Raw genomic sequence first — 22,323 nt, 5'->3', positions numbered from 1 at the left:
GGTCGGCGCAGCCGGCCAGAGGCAAGGAAGGCCAGATGTTGTCCAGGTAGAGAGGGATCTTCCCCACCCCGAAGGAGCTTAGTCAGCTGATGGCTCCAGACCTACCGTTTCTGCCCCTGCCCACAGTTCCACCTCGTTTCCCACCGATTTGCTCCATCAAGGAAGGGACCCTTCCCCAGATGACCAGAATCCCAGGAAGGAGCTGTAAGAGATGACCGCGAACGTCTACTGAGGGGGTGGGTGGGTGGGAAGGAGGGAGGGAAAAGAGAAAAATGACCGAAGTCCCCTCTATTCCTCGACTGGGGTGGGAGTTTCCATCAAGCCCAGGGATTCAAAAGTTCGTCAAACTTCTCAGAACTGACCGAAAGGGAGCTTCGAAAAAGGAGAATGCGCCTGTCGAGGCGTCCCCAAGCTGCGGGGGTATGAAATGCGAGACTCCAGAGGAAAGAGAGAGGGATGAGAGGGGGGGAAACAAGGAATTTCTGAGAGGACTTTTGGCCAGGGAGAGAAGTAGCTAAAACCTGAACCCGGTCCCGTCGAGGAATAGGAGCGTGAGGCGTAATTTCAAAGGTGCGAAAAAACGGGGTAGTGCGAGAGTACGGGAGAACCGGGAGATCTGCGGTGCCGTTCCCTCCAAAAGCCTTTCCCGGGAGGCAGAGGGACTGCAGGCACACCGGAGCAGCGCAGGCAGACGATTGGCCCGACATGCCCGGCATTGGCGGCACTGACTGGCAGCGGCTTTTAGGCGGGAATTTTAGGCGGGACCTATGCAAATGCCGTAGGTCCGACCTGGGACCTTCAGCGTATACTCGGAAGTTAAATTCTTTCTTCTTTCTCTTTCGGATAGAGGAAGACAGAACAAATGCTGCGCGCAACCCCAAATTGTTCGGTACCCCAACATTCTTATCAGGGAAAGGCGAAGTGCAGATGCCACTGGACGGGTAGCAACTGCCCAGTTTTGCTTTGGGATCTTTTTAGGTAGGAGTTGGAGAATCTCTTTCTCACACACACACATGCACACAGGCACAGTGCCTGACTTGTAACTGGTTTTGGATCCCGACTGCGAACACGCAGTTCTTTTAGAGGTCGATTCCCAAAGGGGCTTCATCTCAAGGAAATGAAGGACGGAAAGCCACGCTGTCACTCCATCTCCAAATCCTTCGTTCGGGGCAAGCCACGAAAGGGAAACCTAAAATTGCCCGCCTGCCCTCCCCCCTTGCCGCTCCTCACGCACGCATCGCCGAGGACGCTTCGTACAGCCCCGCGCCTTCCTCTGGAGTTTCCGAAACGGGACGCGCGGCTGAATCGAGGGATGGACGGGCGGATCCGGGCAGAAGGCAGGAGCGGCGAAGGAATCGTCAGGATCTGAGAGCCAAGGGCTTTGCTTCTCCATCCGGGATGGGCGCCTGCAATTCTGCTTGCTCCGTCAGAAGGCCACTCTGAGCTGGCGGACACCATGCTCGCCAGGAAGAGGCTTTTAGTCACTTGTCCGCCCCTTCCGACTGCAGTTTTCCCTGCGGAGCCGTCAAAGCAAGACTTTAGCTGCCAACGGCCCCCGGAGAAGCAACAGGACGTCACCTAATGCTTGTGGTAGATGAAGTAAAGGGGAAGGCAGTCTTGTAGCTCATTCGCCCGCGAATCTCTTGGAGCATCTTCTGGCCTCCCCTAGCCGTCCTCGAGGTGGTGTAAAGCCTGCTGCTGGCGGGATGCCTCTAGAAGACGCCATAGGCGATTAGTGGGGACAGGCCAGGGTTTATAATTACCTTATTGTGTTTTCGGTCAGACTTTCACAGGAGAGAACGGACCCGCCCCTTCACTGCCATCCACGTTGACCCAACTATCCGTGTCCCTCTTATGCCGAAATAAAAGTGCTGTTGGCGATTCCTGCTGCCATCTTCTCCTTACGTACAGACACTCTAAGATCGGACAAGTGTGTTTCCTAAGGTGACAGAGATGCTCAGGAGCGGGCATCTCGGGGCATGACTTCATTTACACAACACACCCGCTTCACCAAGTTACTAAATTAACTCATTTTCTGGGTTGGCAGAAGCAGAAACTAACCAGACGGACTATGTTTGCACAGCACTTATGTTCCCCCTTCCCCCAAAGGTTCACCAGACTGAATACCAAACTTAGCATGTCGTGCGAATGCATCTACTAAGTCTCTACCTGAGCTGCTAGCATTTAATGGGGGAATACAGCCACTATGGTATCTACCGCAGCAGCAAATCACATTATCTCTTCCCTCCTCCTCCCTCAGTCAAAATTCATAGCACCAAGTTATTTTGAGACTTGAGGGGTTGGTTGGTTGGTTGGTTTTAATCCCATTGCACTTCTCCTCGCTGATAAATGGTAATCACAGTTTTCCGCCCTATTCTGATCCCACAAGTCAGCCTTCGCTTTGCATAATGGGAGCTTCCCCCTCCATCAGATTTGAAACTGGTACGAGTGCAGTCGACTTCCTCGCGATTCAGAGGCTTCCGCGAATTACTTGGCTAAGCCCTTCCAGAGAGCGTGTTGTATTAAGGAGCTACGCGCCAGTGTCACCAAGAGCCTTGGCAAACTTGCTGCTTGCCGACACCATGACTGGGAGTTCCAGATCCCCTCCCCCCCTTCGGATTAAATAAATGCAATTAAGAGCTTAGCCTGATGTGACTTCGGGCTCAAGTTGGGAGGAAACCCGATTGAAAACAACGGAATGAGGCTTCTCCCTAATACAAGTACTAGGGAGAGTTAACACCATGGAATTTAATGGGACTTTACCCCTAAACGTCTTCCTACGTCAATGATTTTACTTCCCTCCCCCGCCCCAATTGCCCCTATATCTTAACTGATCAGACCCCCAAGATAAGAACAGGGGAGGCTGTTAAAATGGATCTCAAACCCGCCCTTTGAATTTTCATTGAGGGAATCTAAGAGTGATGGAGGGGGCGGCGAGTCTGAAGAGATTGGCGACTAACAAAGTGACCAGAGGCGCTTCTGGTTTCCCCGTAGCAATTAGGCTCAAGCAACTTCCCCGCCCCCGATCCCTACTTTCTTTATCCCCGGCCCAGCTGTAACCAAAAGCACCTTGGCATTTTTTTCTGCCCTTCCTTTCGTAAAGTTTCCCAGACACTTTTGAAGCGAAGTCCCCTAACACGTTGGTATTGATTCGCCGCAGCTATTAAAAATAGTGACAAGCCAATCCACTGCCCCCAAGATTTTATATTCCCGGCGCGCAGGACCCCGGGGACAGCGACCTGAGCCCCGCGGCCCCGACAGAAAGCAAATGTGGATCTAGCACAGCAACAGACTCAACTCCAAAGTCACGAGGGCGGGGGGGGGGGGGAGAAGGAAAGAAGAGCCTGCACCATTGCAGGGAGCACTCCTTCGGGTCCCGTCCCCAGCCATCTCTAGGAGAGTTTTGCTCCAGAGGAAAGAAACTTAGAAAACTCCTTGCGATGTTTCCGCCCTTCCATTCCCCTGCTTGCTTCTCTCACCCTTGTGATCACTGGGATCTGTGAAATGGACGGCATAGGATCAACCAGATCCCTCCGGAACCTGAACTCTCTTTTGTTCATCCTTCTCAAGTTTAGAGAGATCTTCAAGTGACTTCCTCCTTCGGTGTCTTCGCCTCATCTGATCCTGGTAAAGGGGTACCTTACTGGTCCACTAAAGGGTGTCCCAACCCTCCGCTGCCCAAACCCATAAGCCGGGGCTTGCCGCACTAAACTCTCTGCCCTTCTGATGCTTCAGGGCACGCGGTTAGCAGCATTCAGACTCAGTCCCGGAAAAGGTGTGTGTGTGTGCGCGCGCGTGACAGAAAGAAAGAGAGAAGAGAAAGAGATTGGAGGGAACTTCCCGCTCGGTCTCCTTTTCCCAGGACCAATTCCTCATCCCCCAAACCCTTTGAATCACCTCCTCCGGCCGAAGTGGTCAAGCGCGCACACCCACCCTCTTGCCTTCTGTTGGGAAAGCGCTGGAGTTCCCTAGTTTAATCAGTCAAACGCTCGTTTTTTTTTCTTTTTAAAAACAACCCTGCCCCTGCAGGCAGGGCAATTTCCGTATAAATTCTTAGACGTTTCCTCGTCGGCCTTTCTTCCATCCTTCTTCATTCCGCCCCCCCCCCCCCATCAATCATACTAAAGCGAATGATTTGGAGCGACGCTGTTGGGAAGGCTGACCCTTCTCTTTCTGAGATAGAGACGGAGAGAGAGAAGGGGGGGGGGGAAGGAAGGAAGGTGGGCGAGTGCTTTCTTTCACACCGCGTCTCGTGAAGATTTTCTTCTTACTTGAAAGAGCGCAGTGCACATAGTCCATCAGAATTTTGTTTTAAAAGTGAAATATTTTCCCCCAAACGATTTAAACGCCTCCGTAACTTGAAAATAAGTCTCACGAATTAGTCTGCAATATCCCAGTTAGTCGTGGGCAGATGATTTCTTCAGTCTCCACCCCGTGCTCCTTGAAGGACGCCGACCTCCGAGTCAGCAGCGATCGGATCGGATTGTTTCTCATCCCCAAGAGATGTCAATTGCTCGGATCGCTTCTCAGCCTTTCTCGCAAGAAGGCCGGCTCCCAAGTCCTCTTTTTGGCCGCCCCCGCCGCCGCCGCCTCTGGTCCCCTCCTCCCCCGCCCTACATTCTCCCAGGAGAGAAGTCCCCTGGCGTTTTCAGGGAGGAACTTCCTTCGAAGTGCGCCTCCGGCGGCCGCTGGACCGCCAGCGCGTCCGACTTGAAAGTCGCTCGGACCGACTTTCAGGGCATTTACTTTCCTTTACTTTCCAGTAAAGGGGCGCCCGGGGTTGAGCACGAGGCGGCTTTGACAGCAGCCCTGCCAATAAGACGGGAGGAGGCTGCGATCAAGGCAGCCGAGGGCGAAGCAAGTCCCATATGGGACAAGGGCTTCCCGCGCTGGGAGCCGAGGATCGCAGCCCAAAGCAGGCAGCCTCTCGCGACGCGGCGACGCTTTCAAACCAGGAGCCGCCTGCAGCGAGCGAGCGAGTCCGCCCGGCACGCAGGAGAAAGAGGCGCCTGGGCTTAGCTTGTTCTCGCCCGCCTTCCGGCTGGGCACATCCAAGCCCTCTTGCCGGCCGGCCGGCCGGCCGGGCGCCCGCCAGTCCGCTCGCTCCTTACCTTGCATGTTTTCCGGCATGTGCCCCCGTTCCCCATTCGATCGGGCGAGTCCCAGGGCTTCCGTCTCCACTTTGGGCAGCATGTCAAGGCGGCCGCGGGCAGGGCTAGGCGGCGCGCCGGCTCTGTCAGTCCGGAGGCAGAGCAGCACCTGGAGGCGGGCAGGAGCGGCGAGTCGGGGAAGCGGGCGGAGGGAAAGCGGCGGGAAGACCGGGAAGCTGTAACTGGGAGAGCGCCTCGGCAGCGGCCGCTCCTGCCCACGGCCGCCGTCCTCGCAGCGGTCGCCGCGCCGGGGCAGGCTTGGCAGCCCTCGGGGTGGGGTCTCCGAGCGCCCCGATCCCAGATGGGAAAGGAGCGCTCGCTCGGCCTCTCAGCCCTCCCTCGGATCGGCTTAAAGAGATTGGGAGGAGCGGGCGGGAGCAAGTGGGGAGAGGCGCGACCTGCCCAGCCCGGCCATCTCTCCCTGTCCCAAGCGCCGCAGGGGCATGGCGAACTTACAAGCCTCCCTACTCCGGAGTCATTCTGCTTCTGCTTCGCGGATGGACTCCACTTGTACAAAAAGGAAGGGGCACTTCCCAGCCGAGGGAAGAGGAGGCGGGGGTTCGGGCCGAGCGTGTGAACGTGAGCGTTTGTGTGTCCAGGGGGGTGGGGGGAGAGGAAGGGGGGCGCTGACACTGCCCGTGCAGCCAATGAGGAAGACGCCCAATCAGACAGCGTTGTTAAACCTGCCTGACGGACGGTCGGTCCGCTTCCCAGTGGATGGGGGGAAACGCGCGCGCGCCGGTATTCTGCTCGGGCCGTGGCTGCGGAGTTTCTTTTCCTTTTTCTTTCCTACGGTCCCCCGTCCCGCAGCATTTCCGCTTCTCTTACTCTGCTGGGAGGGTTTAGGGGTAAAGGTCCGCCGTGACTGTGAATAGCTCCTTCCCCGGGCGAAGCGCGGAACAGGGGTGGCTGTTTCATTGCCTTAATTTCCCCCAGCACCCAGGAGTTGGTCCTCTGCTTCCCCGCCGCCGACTTCCGAGCAGCGAGGCCAGGGAGCTGCTGCAGCCCTGGGACCGCTTTTGCTGGGAAGGCGTTTCCGAGCGCGAATTCAAAGACCCGATTTCGTTCGGAAGAAACCTACGGAGGGCCGGGCTGTATTCCTCGGAGCAGAGGGATCCGTTTCCGAACCGCGGTCTACTCGGACCACCTCCAAGAGACGCGAGGCGGGGGTGTGGGAGGAGAGAGAGAGATGGGCGGTCATCCACTGCTCCCGGAGTAACGGACTTTGAGGCAGATAATCGTCCCCGAATCTACACCGAGCTATATGCATGGAGAGCAGTGTATAGGTTGAGAATGAGCTCATCCGTTGCGCTCGGTGCAAGCCTTGAGAGAGAGAGAGAGAGTGTGTGTGTGAGAGAGAGAATGAGAGTGGGAAAGAGAGAGCTCTAACCCTACTCTTTGTCAAAGCCCGCTTCTACCTCCCTCCCGTCTTTTTTGGGTTGTAACTCTGACTCGCAACAGTTTGAGATCCTCGTTAGGTCCCTGGATGCTGCAAAGTTGATCTTAACGTGCCCAAAGCTTTTCTTTTCCACCGTCTCCTTATTCACCATCCCCAATGACTCTTAATGTTTCCAGGACCCAGTTTAAAGAAATCAGAGGAGGTCCATGGGAATCCGCCTCTAGCGTTCTGCTTTCTGGCACACACAGCCCAAGGGAAACGCGTTTGCCTTCGATAGATTCCAACTGGGGAAACGTACTTAGTTGCTGTGTAAGACTTCCAGTGAAATCAGTGGGGCTTAAAGGTGTTAGCTTGTGTCCCACAAGCTGAAATAAAACAACCGAGCGAACTCAGCAGTGCGGTAAGCGGGTCAATCACCAAGCCGAAGCAAAACTTTTCTATGTTCTCCTGAACTCTCTCAGGTCGCCAGGGAATAAACGTTTAGCGTTTATATCCTGCAGTCCTAGTTTATGCGCGCACTTTCTTTGGGTGAGGAGAAACGTTCATTCTCACGTGTGACCCAATTTTTGGAGGCCCCGAACAGCTTCTAGCATTTGATTGCCATTCATATTTTTCGTACGACATTCAGACTTCCCCTACCGTTCAGATCTGAAACAATAACGCACCACACGCTACAAAGCTGAAATGTGCTGGCGAATTATGAATGAATTTTTAGGTTTACCAAAAAACAAATTCGTGCCGCAAGTGTATGCAAATTAGATCAATTTTGTTGAAACGAATACCCCTTAAAAAAGCAGTAGTCTTAATGTGGTATTAAAGACCTAGGGTTTATTGCACTGAGTTTTAGGAAATGCATTTCTAAATATCAGTGAAGCAGGTGCTGATTTTCTCATATACTAACATAATCCACAAAACTAGATCAGGGCAGACTTTTCTTAGAATGGCTACAAGACTGAAAACTGCATGCAAACTTTGGGGTTCTTCTCCAGAGCTCTTTATTAGTCACGATGTAAACAAAATAAGGAGAGGCAGAGAAATAGCTGATATTCAGACTATGCCCAAACTTCATGGCTTCTAGGCTCCAACCTCATCTTGCTTGAAAAGAGTCCCTGGAGAGCTGGGAAGTTTACACAGAATATTGTGACTGTTTTATGACTCTGAGGCTTTCAAAGATGTGATGTTCCTCGAATACAAATTTTTCATACTGGCTAGAACAACCCCTTTGGCTTCTACAAGGAAATTCACTTAAGGTCCTGATCGTTGGTTCTTTACTCAGTGGGGAGAGAATCTGCTTTCAAGAAATGACCTTCCTCCCTTCCCTCCTCTTGTTACTTTCCTAGAAGTGAGAGGAACCAGCCGCGCAGCAGACCTCCGGGTGGCTCGTGCAGCAAATTAAGGCCGCCAATTAGCAAAAACCCTGATCAGTCTTTCCTTCAAAGGGTCCTCCTTCCTTCTTTCCTTGCAACTTACTGCTTCTCAGCCCCATAGTGATGCTGCAAAAGGACCAGATGAACTTCTTCCTCTGGGGAGGGCCTCACACTGCTTTTTCGCACTCAAATTCAAATGAACTACACACTCAAATTCAGATTAGCAAAGCACACATGCTCTTTTCCCAACACATGTAATACTATGGCGAAGCCTTTTAATGGTTTCATATGATGGCCTGGTTCACACAACGTACTAAGACAATGGCTGGATTCCCACAACACACTGAACCACAAGCTATCCAGCTGTATTTTAACTTGGTCCAGCATGTTGTGTGAATCTAGCCTTGCGGTTATCTTTGGCATCATGCCCTATGGTGACAGTAATACTACTTAGCATTTGCACCACTTCCTGTGTACTTGTGTTACAATGGCCTTTCTTCCTAAAGGCACTTTTTTCTTTGGCCATTTCAGTGCTGACAAGCATGAACCAGTTTCTAATGTCCACCCTGACTCTGCTTTGAAGCATCTTTAAAAACTGGGTCACCACAGAAAAACTGCCACAGCAGGCTGTGGATACACCAACTGGAAAATACACTTGCATTTTACATGGCTTAGCTACACCAATGAGACTTATCGATGTGTTTTGCATTCAAAACCACCTGACCTGAACAGAAAGGGTTTAAATCCTCACCTTTGGAGCAGCATGGCTAGCGATCACCACATGTTCCAGTAATATTAAGAGGAGGAATGTGGAAGACACGCTATCAGGCTTGAACTATGGCAGCGTCTACAGTCAACCCCTCAATATTAAATACAATCATCAGAACTTGTGTATAGAACTTCTCCAGAAGCTAAGTCCTAGATCTGCTTGGAAAAACAAACTGGGCCCATTGCCTCCTCTCCCTTCAGAAAGGGGTGGTGGCACCCTTCTAACCTTATTTGTGGGGTGAGTACATTTGATAGCCAACCAGGGCATTATTTCTAGGCCACCCAATAGGAGGTGTTACTCTGTTCCTGTAGAGAGGCTCTCAAAGACTTTCTCTGGCAGGCAAAACCTGCTGTACCCGGGATGAAGGAGAGTTTAATCTTCTGAATGTCTGGTGCTCTCTCCTAAGTGATTTCAGACCCAGAATCAGTACCTTCTCTTACCTTCCCAGGGAAGCACTGATAATTTCCTAAAACCTTTGTGCCCATTGCCAAGAGAAGAGACTTCAGTGCCTGCAGCACTGAGTTTCTCAGAGGGCAGCCCCATGCATGCTAACTTGGGAACTTGCATCAGAAAGCACAGTGAGACTTGCAAGGCAAATGATCAGCTGGATTTAATGGGCACAGTAACAGTGGCATTTTCTCCACAGATGACAAAGATTTCCTAGGAAAAAAGACTAGGGCTGGCTGAATAGTTTTGGCCTCTTTTTGGATAACTGCCACTCTAAAGAGCCTTGAACTAAGGGCCATGGAATAAGATTTCACCCATACACAAAATAACTTGCTCACCTTTTCCTCACCTCCGTAATGAGCTACAACTGAGATTGTCCATTCACACACATTAGGCATGTATTTAAGAAATATGCACAGATTCTTTGGCCTGAACAGAAGAGGCAAGAATGGATGAGGTGTGGCCAGATATTGTGAACTCCTAATCCATCAACCTGGCATGTCCAGTGGTAAGGGATGATGAGAATCACAGTCCAACATCATTGTCCATCTTTTCTAAGTACTTAAGATTTATCTGGGGCACCTTGCTTAGACCAAATGCTAACTAATCAGGAGTAAGCGAGGAGGAGGAGGAGAGGAGGAGGCGGAGATGGATAGCTAGCCACTCTCTCAGGCCTCAAGGGAATGGGGACCACATACTTTAAGCACCAGCTTAGCCAGCTGCACTACTGTGAAGATGTTTTGGAGTACAAGGGTCTTCTGAAGCTGCCTTAAATGAAACCCACAACTTTTCCATGGCTACACTTGCCTCAGGCAATCTCGATTATTATTCTTGGTGAGGTGCTTCTTTCCTCACCCAGCACTCCAAACTTCTCTTCCTGGCGTGATGTATCTCTTTCTTGGTTGGTCGACCCTTGATTGATAAAAAAATGTTGTATGGCAGATCAAAAAATGAATGTTGGAAAGCCTTGGTCAGGAGAAGAAAGTAGGGATCTGTTCTCCTTTCCCCTCTAGACAGAAGGACCTTACTTAAAAATAATGATCCCTCTTGAAGTGAATAAAATGCATCTGACTTGTAAACTGAGTTCTCTGGGTTTGGTGTGCTTTTCAGCTTCAACCCTCCCAAAAGTTTCCAAATCTTGTTCTTTTCCAAAGTCTTAAAACTCAGCTTATAGCCAGCCATCAGTGTGCCGGAACAGATGCCCAACCATAAGTGGAGGGATCCAGGTTTAGGACTCAGTCCCTACCCCATGCAGCTGATTGGGCTGTTGTGGGAGCAATCAGGGATCCCTATGCCTCCAGATGTTTTAGAGTTTGATGCCCAGCTGTTTTGGAAATTGTAGTTCAATAACCAACTGGCCATCAGCCTCTGTAGCTCAGCAAAGCCCCCCTGAATCTATGTATTCAGCAATTTCTCACTACCTTCAATATGAATGATGGAACTGATGCCCATTCTCAAGCAGTGGAACTGCTAGGGCTGACTTTAGCAGACCAGAGCCTAAGAAGTCCCCAAATAAAACTCACCCCCCCACCCCACCCCACCCCACCCCAGCAGGAAGAGGCAATGCCAGCATCAGCACCAGGCCTGGCAGGCCTTCTCAGCACATCCTCTTTTTATTATTCCTATTTTAGAAGCATTGTGGAATTGGGGTGTGTGTGTGTAACAAGATGCCTCCTCCCACATTGGCCATATAGGGTAGTAAATACTCCGTTTATTATTTTTAACTTTAAATAAAATTATGCTTATCTTGAAAGTTAGTGATTCCCTAAATCACGGTAAATCATGTTTTTTGCCTGTGGTGACTCAAGGGAGTTTGAAATGCGCTACTCACTCAGAGAGGAGGTGTTGTAAAGTCATTAAGTCCAGAGAGGGCAATTTCCTGGCTAAACCACCATTCTTGAGCACATAGTGTTTCCAACTTCCCCACGAAAAGAAATAACATGACTGAATGGAATTGGACAGTGTGTCTTACTTCTGAGTAAACATACAGAAGATGGAGCAGAGGATGAAAACTAGATAATCCTATGGAAAGCAGCCTATTAAAACACTGAATACTCCAGAGCTCTTGAATACAGTGGATATACCTAATCCAGGTAATGTCTGCATTTCATTCCCTGCTCCCAAGGAGCTTACAATCCTCATTCAGCCTAATGGTCCGTAAATTTACTTAGATGATATTCCATCAAATTCACTGGTCTACTCTGAATATGCTGAGTTTGGCTTCCACCCCTGAGTTTGTGTCATAAACCGACCTGCTTTGATAATACTCCAGATAAGCAAACTTTTTCTCTAATTTCTCCATTAGATCATTATATCACAAAAGAATGGGGAAAAATGAGAAACTATGGGTGGTATCATTTTTCCTTCTGAGTAGATCAGTACTGCAAAGTAGAAGAAAGACACTTTATTTAATCCTAAATAATAAACTGTCCTCAGAAAGTAAGTTGGGTTGTTTTTCACTGGAACTTCTAACTCACTTCCAAACAAACATGATTAGATATGTGATGGCATCTATGGCCTCGCTAGCCAGCTTTGGATATGTCACTTATCTCGCAGTCTCAGCTGTCAGCTTGGATACGGTGACCTATCTTTCCAAGCTTTTTGTAAAAAGGTGCAACGTTAGACGCATAAAATTCAAAACAGAAAGAACTGCAGCAGTGGCTGCTACACCGTTGATAACCCACCTCTCTGCTGGATTTAAATAAGCAAAAATGCATATTTATTATTTACTTCAAAGTTCTACTATGGAATTCAGTAAGACATATATAGGGTAAATGTACTTAAGACTGCAGCCTTATTCCCCTTCCTCTGTACAATGAGGATTTATTTTCTTTTTTCCTTTCCCCCTCGTCACCAGGCGTTTTTTCCCAGTGGGCATACCGCAAACAACCCGCTTGCCAAGTTTATCTCCGTCCGGTGAACTTCCCCGAAAAGGATGCAAAGATCACATCAGCACACAAAGCGCGCGGGGGGCGGGATCGGGGGGGGGGGGTGTAGAAAAGATCGCCTTTTATTCCGCCAGGCGCGTGCAGAAGAGTCACTCTCAGTCGCTTCGTCCAGAGTCCACCCGGCGCTCCTTTCATAAACACGGCGCTCGGGTTGGGAGAAGGCTTGCGTGAACTCGACGGAGCGCGCTGCAGCCCAGGAAGACCAAAGAGCTCCGAGCAGCTTCGGCCCCTCAAGCTTTCAAGCTCCTCCTCCGCCTGTGGAAGTCCCCCCTCATCCCCTTGTATAGGGATCTCTGTAAAAGTCCGCCTCTCTCAAAAAGAAAAAATTCCACTCTGAATCGACCTGCCCCCCGAGCGGTCACGTAAACGCCGGCACGAAGCGAAACTTCTGAGGCGCGTTAGCACGCCGTGGCCTTTAGAAAGGAGAAGGAAGCGGAGGAGAGCGCAAACGCCACCGCCCGCTGTACCGAAGACTCCCGCCGCTGCCTAAGATCCTCCTCCACCACACCTGCCCGATCGCCGAATTGCTTATCCGGTGCAGATGCAATCAAAGACAACTGGCCCTTTGAAACTTGCATTCAACGGCGCCAACGGATGTCAGGGAGGCGCTTTCCCCCCCCCTCCGACCCCAAAACGCGCACGCGCGGGGCAAACTCGGAAAATACAGCATGGTGTATCTTCCCAGAAATGCGCCCCGTTGGCAAACTAGAAGACTTGCCATCCGGGGTTGAGCTGGAAAGAGTACTCCGCTCGTTTATTCTTGGGCAAGCGGGAAGAGTTACGCAATCTAAAGCTTGGAGGTAAACGCAGTTGAAAGCGTAGGAGTGAGTGTTAGGCCTCACTGCAACTTTTTATAATTCTCTCTCCCCGCCCCCTTGCAGCTCAAGATATTTCCAGTGTAATCCTCAAAAGCAGTTTGAAAACAACCGGTGATTAAACACTGAAAACAAGCTGTGGAAATCACTGGAGTTGCCCACGTTGTGCTAAGGAAGGAAAGCTTTCCCCAAGAGAAGGAATCTTCTCAGCTTGGTTTCTTTGGGCCACTGGGTGAGAGAAGCCAGCAATCAAGACAGTATTGCCCTTAAAGAACCCATTAGAGTCAGGAGCTGGGAGGTGACGCAAATCTTTCCTCCAGTGGCAAACAACCTGTCTCCAAACACCTGAGTTTCAGCTGTTGTGCTGCCGCTTAGCCAAAAGTGAATTCATTACCCCCTCAGTAAAAGAGCTCTGATTAGCGGGGTCTGGGAGGTGGGCCTTCTCTGCTGTAGCCCCCGCCCTTTGGAATATCTTGCCACCGAGGTGAGATTGGCCCCTTCACTCCTGGTCTTCTGGAGAGATCTGAAGACCTGGCTCTGCCACTTGGCCTGGGGTGGGGAGGGAAGTCACCAAGTGTGGGGATGGCTAGCCCCTTAGAGGCCTGTTGTCTGCAGCTCTGGTAACCATCAGCCTCTTGGACTTTTTCTTGTTTGGTAATGTTTTGTATAGTTTTTATGTTTTACATATTTATGTGAGCCGCCCAGAGTCCCCCATTTGGGGGAGATGGGTGGAGATAAATTTAATAAAATAAAATAAAAAATAAAATAAATAAATTTGGCTTCCGAAAAGCAATAATGATACCTGGGGTCACTGGTTTGAAGCTTATTTGGAAGCAGTCCAAACACTTCATATGGAAATGCCCTACAATCCTGTGCATACTTACAGGTGGTCCTTGAGTTATGACTGCAATTGGGACCAGGATTGCCATCACTAAGTGATGTGGTTGTAAAACATGAGGTCATGTGACTGCACCGCTTAGCGACAGGAATCCAGGCAGTCTCAGTTGTCCATAACCCATGCAGGTCATTAAATGGGAAGCAGAGGGAGTCCCAGGTAAGGAGCGTGGGGGTACCACAGGAGCTGGGGGAGGCCCTGGGTGTCCCAGCGCAGGCTGTGAGCAAGTCAGGGGAGGGGGGATGCTCAGTGCTATGTGAGCTCAACAAGGCCAGGGAATGACGGTGCGGGGTGCATGTGATCGCAGGGAGGCCAAGAAAAGAGGGCATGGGGTGTGTGTGAGCAAAGGGGGGAAGGTAGGTGTGTGAGCGAAGAAAGTGGGGAGACATGTCGCATTGACTTGCAACCTTCCTTGCTGGCTTCCCATTGACTGCTTGGGGGAAGCTGGTAGGGAAGGTTGCAAATGGTGATTATGTGATCACAGGGTGCTTGGCAACTGGTTGTAAGTGCAAATGGGTGCCAAGCACCCAGATCGCAATCACATGGCCATGTGGTTTTTGAGGACCTGTCATAAATCTCCTTTTTCAGCACTGGAGGACTACCTACTACATATCTGGAAGGAAGTCTTACTGAAAAGGCACCTTCACTCATAGGATTGAGCTAGCCTTCCCCTACCTTGGCTGGATAATTCTGGGAGTTAAGTCTACAGATCAGGAGGTTGAGAAAGGCTGGACTGAGCTTTCTCTTTGATTTCCCTTGGATATTAGGCTTACCATACCTGGGCTGCAAAAATCTAGAAGACCACGAGATTGCAATAAAGATCAGTTTTCTGTATCTCTTTCCTGCCATCTGTTGGTTATATGGTTTTTTAGAACCAAGACACAATATGCCTTAATGAATGAAACTGGGATTGTTAGGAATTTTAACGTATCCATTCTCAAACTGCTGCAATGAAGTACTTTACTTGGGTGATAAGCACAAGGAGTGAGAAGTTTGCTTATGATTTTAATGGTGTTCATCGCTGCCTTTAGTTGGATTAGAGTCGATGTGTTTAGATCCAGGTTTTCTTTTCGTAAGCTCTCTGTTTTTTGGAGTTAGGGTCACAGTTTGGGAATTAACTGGAAATCATGCAAAAATAATTAGGTTTCAGAGTTTTAAAAGCACTTGATCTACATTACACTTCAGTATAATATTTGTACAACAAGGGTTGCCTTGCTGTCCATCAGTTTTTTAATAACCGAAAAGAATTAAATATGTGGTTGGCATACTCTAAAGCAAAGTATTGGCTCGGGCAGCATAAATAAATAAATATTTTTCAGCAGGGTCTTTGGATCTCCCAAAACTCTCACTAGGGAGGTAGAGGGATCCTGGTTAATGGACTAGCCATGCTTAATATATGGCAGCCATTTTGTGAACAAATAAATCCTCCATGGTAGCCTGTTGTAAGGTTGGCTACTAAATACGCTCAAAATTCCAAATGTGCTATTGACTGAATAAAATTATCTGCCCCTGTTGTACAACAATGACATATAGGAATTTAAAGAAAATGGCTTTTGCCATATATTGGCTGGGTTCACCCAGTACCCTGTACCATAAAGCTTGTTTGACAAACCATGGTGGATGGGTACACACGTTTTGCTATATCGCACGCAAACCACATTACAGCTTAGCGTGGGGCATGAATCCTGCCATTGAATTTATAGTTTAGACAAGCTTTGCCATGTCTATAACTTCAGCAAGACCTAATGTTTGTTAGTATAATTAATAGTTCCCTTATTTATATGACTGAGTCATAATATTTATTGCTAAACAGTGTCCATTCGTTTACACAGTTCGCCTAGAGCCTGCCTATCAGTGGTATGCGGCTCTTAGAATAAAAAATGTTGCACCTGGTCTATAGAGTCACACTTTAAATCACTTCTGGGAGAAATGCAATACATGTGGTTTAAAGCAAACACATAAATGAAGGCAAATCCTTGCTCAAGCACTACCTCTCAATGATGGTGCTTAAGTGGACCTGTTTGGAAAGTTTCCCAGCAACAAGTTAATGCTTTAGGCGGCCATTTGTATTGGCAGGATGGCCATAAACATTATACAAGCTGTAGAATTTCACAGCAAAAGTGACGTGGTTTGTTTTCTCTTCCCACCTAGCTGGCTTGATTGCTAGCTGGCTGTCTTTCCTCCTTCTTTAGCCAAACGGGCAAAATTCCTTAATATTACAAATATATTATCAGAAAGCATGTGATTTTATAAGGGTTGAGGGGGAAAAAAAGAAATAATAGATATAACGCTTTAGAAGTTCAGGAGAGAACTCAGTATTTGAGACATTATTTCACATTGCCTCAAAGAACAATATTAAGAGTTGTGTATACTGTAAAAGCAAGAGGGGCAGAAAATGGGAAAAGTTTATATAAAATTGCTGAAGGCTGCTTTGTGGTATAGGGCCCACTGCTAACCCTGCAAAGTCTTTTGGCTCTCTTTCTCTTCATTGTTACTACTGACCTTTCTAGCAAGCAAGAAAAAGAAGAGCAAGGAACAAACTATTACATGCTTCATCCTTTCTCTCTGTAAAGAAGTTCTGTGCCTCTAAGGTACCGTGTTGCCTTCTGGTGCAAGGCATGATACTGAAATAAGATTCATCTGCTAATCTGGTATTGATATACAACATCTCCATTAAATGTGGATTTACAGCTTTAAGAAGAACTAGAAAAAAAATTGCTAGGCATGATTGTTGAAAGGATGCTCCTTATTCAGCAGTAGTATACCTCTAAACCAGTGTTTCTCAACCTTAACAACTTTAAGATGTGTGGACTCCAGCTCCCAGCATGCTAGCTAGGGAATTCTGGGAGTTGAAGTCCACACATATTAAAGTTGCCAAGGTTGAGAAACACTGCTCTAAACTCTAGAGTTTTAGAACTCAGTATTAGAAATGGAATTCTAAATTGGACGGATCTTGATCTGATTGAACTGCGCTCTTAAATTCTTATCCCATGAACAAAATCATATAATTCACATTTACCTGCCCAACTCACACTGAACATAAATTACTAGGGCAACAGCAATTAAAGTCAACTGTAGGATGATGATGATTTTTGTTGCATCTTGCAATTGCTGGAATTAGATACTTGTTAAATAATGGCAATAGCAGTCATATCTGAAACTGCAAAAACTCCACGAATGAACTCCAATGTCACTTCCTATTAGTTTCTAAATCTAATCTAAAATGACATTGTGGAAATACATAATTATGATAATGTATATTAAGACAACTGAAATCAAAATCACTCTATTTACTCCACATTTTCTTCTATTTCTTTTATCATGATAAAAGAAAACCAAAGTTTTATATCAGTTGATTTAATATAGGAATTAATTTAAATTTATTTCACTTTAACTTCAGGGTTAATTTTCTTTACTTGCAATATTTTTTTCTGCCCCATACAAATTGTTGAACTATTTGCGCACTGAACTATTTTCTGAATCTAGAATGAGATGTCAAACCTTGGTTTGGTCCAAGGGTTGTACTTAGTGGGTCAATAACACACCCCAGAAAATGGGCACAATGCTGATAAGAGCTAAAAGTGATATAATTTAATCAATTAAATAAAATTAATATGAATATGGTTCTGTGTGTTCAATAATCTTCCCATTCTGTCTCATTCAAAATTACAATTCATCAGCAACATTTGGAGAGGTTTTGCAGGCTCCAATGATGGTATTTGGGTGGAGATGAAATGTTTCTGTGGCTACTGGTTGTACACTGCTCCTGCAATACAGTACACACACACACACACACACACACACTTTCCATTAAGAATCTGATCTATATTCAAAAAATAGATAGCTAAAAAACCCAACCCAGTTTGACAATTAAGAGCAGTCTTCCAACTTGGGTGCCCTCCAGTTGTCTGGGCCAAGTCCCAGAATTCCCTGGCATACCTGTTGCTAAAATTCCTGGAGATTAAAATCCAAACCTGAAAGGTCTCCAATTTGTATGAAGTTGGTCAAGAATATTGTGGTTCAACCGTTTCAGCTGCTAGTCAAAGAAAGTGGATAGAGAGTATTTCAGAACTTCCCAGATTAGTAGCAACTGGAATTTGTAAAGAACACATGCTGATATTTGTCTAATTTGTAATAGCCATTATTTGTAATAGTCATTATTCAAATCTGTATATGTAAATTCAGCTACAGTGCATAATATGGTTGTGATAGGATTCATTCAGAAAGGGAGAGGGTATTAAACAAATAATTTGTTAAAAAAACCTTGATCATATATTGATCATTCAGGTTTATTTCAATATAACATTCATATAGTGAGTGACATATCTGTGTTCCCACTTATTTAGTTACCACCCACTTTTCATTAGAACATCTCTCCAGCTGATGCAACACTGATGATACAATCATTGCGGGAATTAAACATTTGTCTATGTAAAATTCCTACTGATGAGTATACAGTATAATTAGGGCAAATGATTGCAACTCTGTTGTTAGAGGTTGGTGCAAAACAGTGGTAAATTAAAATGCCAATGTTTACAGGCAGAAAAATATGTGGGGAAAAAAACACTTTAAAACAAGGTTAGGGAGGTTGGAAGTTCAGTTTTAAAACTTGGAAGATCAGCCCTGACAGGGGAGTGTAATATCTCCCTTGTAAATGTCCATGTAAGATAAGTCCTAGATACAATATTTGCTTTTCACTGAAATAAAAGAGAAAGATTTCATATGTTTTGTTTCCAAAGTGTTCTGCTGGATATATGTTATATTGAACAATTACCCATGTGCCTTGATTTTCATTGCAAGAAAAAACCCCCCTACATCTTAAAACAATTTCAGTATCAGAGCAGCATTATGCGTGTTACTCAGAAGTAAGTCCAACTGTGTTCAGAGAAGATCCTTCCTGTACTGAGGCACGAATCAGTACGAATCAAATGCATTTGCTGGCAAAGAATGCAGTCCTTTATATGTTACTGAAAGTATGTTCAGGACTGTAATCTTACATGTTTTGAAAGGAATAAATATCTGAGGATAAATCTATTGTCCCTAATTTTGTTATGTTACAGCCCATCTGTAATTACATATATAGGAAACTGACACAAAGCAAGTTTTTGGAAGTTTTGCCATTCACCTTGGGAAGACCACAAACCCAAAAGCAAGTACATGCACATATACGTAAACTTCCAGCCAGAGACCATAATATGACAAACTGTCACTGCATACAAGTCATATTTCACTTCAGTGAAATGAATCTAGTAAAATATTAATCCATGTTCCTTTCAAATGTCCAACATGACTTGAAAGTATCCAGAACTTTCCTGTTGATTAAACTGATAAATGAATTGGGCAGAATGTTTAGCAACACCCAGAAATGGGTTGCAAATTGCACATGAAAGATAAAAAATAACATATAACAATATGATAATCTAAAATGATACTATACAATCCTTTTTGGGTGCTTTCTCATTCCCATTTAGTATTTGATCTGTTTAAAATGCTATTTTATAACATGGTGCTTTAAAGATCAAATCATTCTAACTTAGAATGCTTTTAGATTTTGCCTAGTGCAGTTTTCCAAAGGTTTGCTTGACTTTCAGTTGCTATGAAAATATTTCTTTTACTATAAATGTTGGCTCAGAACTTCATATATAAATGCAGTATATCCAGTGTAATGTATAATATATGTTTTCTTTCTACTTTATTTCAGTAAGAATCTCTGAGCTTCAGTTTAAAACATTTACTCCTATTTACTTAACGATAGAGGTTTCAGCATATGTTCAGCTCCCTTGCTGAAGTAACTGGGACTTCAAGTTGTTTTTGATAAATTTATTGCACTTGAAGAAAAACAAGCTAATTCAACCATCAATATAATTGCTGTGTCCTTTTAAAAATATTTAATGCAACTGAATGCTTCTGAAGTATCAATTCATTAACTATGAAGAGATTCCATAATGATTATTCTCCATTGTGGCATGCCCAGTAAGGTTTGGATTTAATTCTGTCTGATAAGGTTTATCAAAACAGTCAGAAAAAGTCTTACTTACCACCTGGAAGAAGCCCATGTTTTATAGGTTCCTGAGTGTTGCTAGTATCCGAACCAGAAGACATAATTAAGCGCAAATATATAGTGCCCTTGGGTTGCAGGTATACAGCATTGAACGCAGCAAAAGGTGAGGCTTGTAAACTTCTCTGGCCTTGGGACAGCGGCTACAGTAACCTTCAGTGAAAGTCAGGAAGCAGTCCATCAACGGTGCGCACACACAAACACACACATGCAAACGAAAAATCCAATAATTCAGAAAGTAACAGGCCAGGCTTTCAATGGACTCTGTACTTTTTCCAGCATTAGTGACCCTCTGTAAACCAGCCATCCCATTTCATGATGGTCTCTAATCAGGAAAATCAGGAGCTGGGATAGGCTGGACTTGATCACGTGACCCCCAACAGGTTGATAAGCAGACCCTGTTATAAAGTGACAGCAAAAAGATAAGAACTCTTGGCAGATAGCAACAGAGAAATGATTAACTCTGTGTTGGAGAGGTGCTATGAAGCAGAGAGAAGAAGGCTGTAAACCTGTGGGGGTCAGAAGATCATACCGAGTGGATAACCTCCCCCATCTCCATCCCAATGTAAAGGGTAACACCTATAAACTCATGTTGGTGACCTGCCTCTTGATGTCATCATCTCTTTACTGAGTGGACAACAATGTTGAGCTCCTGGGGCTTCTGTAAATATCTGGGAAGCCACAGCAAGCAAACATTCCTGCCTTAACCTGGCCTGCAACATATTTATTGCTCCATATCCCAAAGCCATACTGTGGAGTAAACCCATGGTGATTTTCTGTCTGACACAAACATTTTATTGTACTTATTCATTAGACAGGAGACTAATCCCAGCTTGTTTGTCTGATAGGCAGCAGTTAAATGTATAAACTCTCTCTCCCCCATAACTTAAAAGCCCTTATTGCGTGGTTAAATATGATTGTCCAGGGAAAATTGTGGCATCCACACAGTTGCACTGATTTTTGTGTTTAGTTTGGTTACCTGACTTGAATAAAATATGTTTCAGGACTCCTCAAATCTCCTCAAACATTATACTGAGGCCCCAGCAACAGTGTTTTGCCTAAATTTCATCCCTGGCTCCTCCAGGTAGGATTGGGGGGGAAACTTCACGCAGTGTAGACTAAACTGGGTTGGATGAATAAGGGTCTTTGAATCTATAAGGCAGCTTCCTATGAAGTGATTCTTCTTTCCTAAATGATCACTTCATACCTGTGGGGCATGCTGTAGGATTATTCATTGCTGCCAACAAGGCAATTCATCCAGGGACTGGTTGTGACTCATCACCAATCAACTGTAATTCTAATGTGTGGGGAAATCATAATAATTAAAAGAATAAAACATAGAGATAATAATAACCACAATATTAACATTTTAACTGAAGCATTGCATTTAGGTGTCAAGTTATAATGCCTTTCACAACATTTAGCATTATTTATGATTCTTCTCATGCCAAATGACATTCAGTCTACTTCTGACATTCAGTGTGCAGGAGATTTAATCCTATACTTCCTTTCCTCCAAGTGAGCAAATTCTCAGTTAGAAAAACTGCCATTGGTGCCAAAAATGATAGGGTAAGGTAGATACCACTTGAGGTACTTCAATTTGAGCTGATGGGAAGTAATATTGTTGAAAGCTTTTCTCTGTAAATATCTTGCATGTAGTAAATCATACTGGACGTAATCTGTTCCTATAATCTGTACACATTTATTGGGGGAAAGGAACATACTTTGAGAAACATTCAGAAATATGATGTTTTGAGTGGTTCAGTCTGAATTTGGTAGGACGTTTCCTGGCACATTATCCTGCATAAACTAGGAAGTGACTTTAATCCAATTAATATTTTTCAGGCCCAGTTCTTTCTTCTCTGTTTTGTAGCATTTTCTTTTATTACAGTGCCACAATAAGACCTGTCAGGTTTTCATGTTTTCCATCTCTGGAGGTGTTTTTACACCGACTCATCTGTGAAGAAACTGTTCATCTCTGGTGCATTTTCTTGAGTAGGATACAGGCTGAGACTACTTAATCCCACTATCATCATGGATTGGAGGGAGCCCCTCAACAAGCCCCAGCCCTCTCCTGTAGCTGCATGTTGGCCAGGGAAGATTCATAACTCTGGGCTAGCTATCTTTTCTCGTTGCAATCCCCCCATACACATTTCTTGGAATCTGGTACTGTGCTGGAAATTTATTCTACGTTGTTTTCAATCATACTCACTTAATATGAGGGAAAAAGAAATTGCCTTTGGCTTTTCCATAGGAGAAGAACATTTCAGTGACATTCTTAGAGGTGGGGTGACATTCTCATGGGTGAAGTCACATTCTTATGGATGGATGTGAGTAGGTGGGGTGTCCTTTCAACCACAAAATTTCATTGTGTCAGAGTCATGCTAGTCTTTGAATGCTGTGTTAGGGGGCTTATTGCATGGGGCAATGGGGTGATATTAACAGATTTAAAAAGAGGTTGAAAATTAATTCAAT

General features: G+C 45.9%; 1 protein-coding gene across 3 annotated transcripts in view; it reads right to left on the bottom strand.

Moving 5' to 3' along the window:
• Window positions 1-20,130, bottom strand: part of NR5A2 (nuclear receptor subfamily 5 group A member 2) — a 120,514-nt gene extending 100,384 nt beyond the window's left edge. The window contains exon 1 of one of the 3 annotated variants that reach the window (XM_015889777.3): window positions 19,829-20,130. In XM_015889777.3, the coding sequence (XP_015745263.2) occupies window positions 19,829-19,892 (64 nt within the window). In that variant the 5' untranslated portion in view covers window positions 19,893-20,130. Of the gene's footprint in view, window positions 1-5,111; window positions 5,462-6,231; window positions 6,368-19,828 lie in introns of those variants that run through there. The other 2 variants (XM_025173336.2, XM_088153310.1) reach the window with 2 other exon arrangements.
• Between the last annotated feature and the right edge of the window lie 2,193 nt (window positions 20,131-22,323).

This window comes from Python bivittatus, unplaced genomic scaffold (assembly GCF_059951505.1).
Source record: "Python bivittatus isolate LINGU-HERP-01145 unplaced genomic scaffold, Pbiv_v1 ctg000700_np1212, whole genome shotgun sequence".
Lineage (NCBI taxonomy): Eukaryota > Metazoa > Chordata > Lepidosauria > Squamata > Pythonidae > Python > Python bivittatus.
The sequence above is the reverse complement of the archived record's forward strand: the minus strand, read 5'-3'. Positions and strand labels throughout refer to the sequence as shown.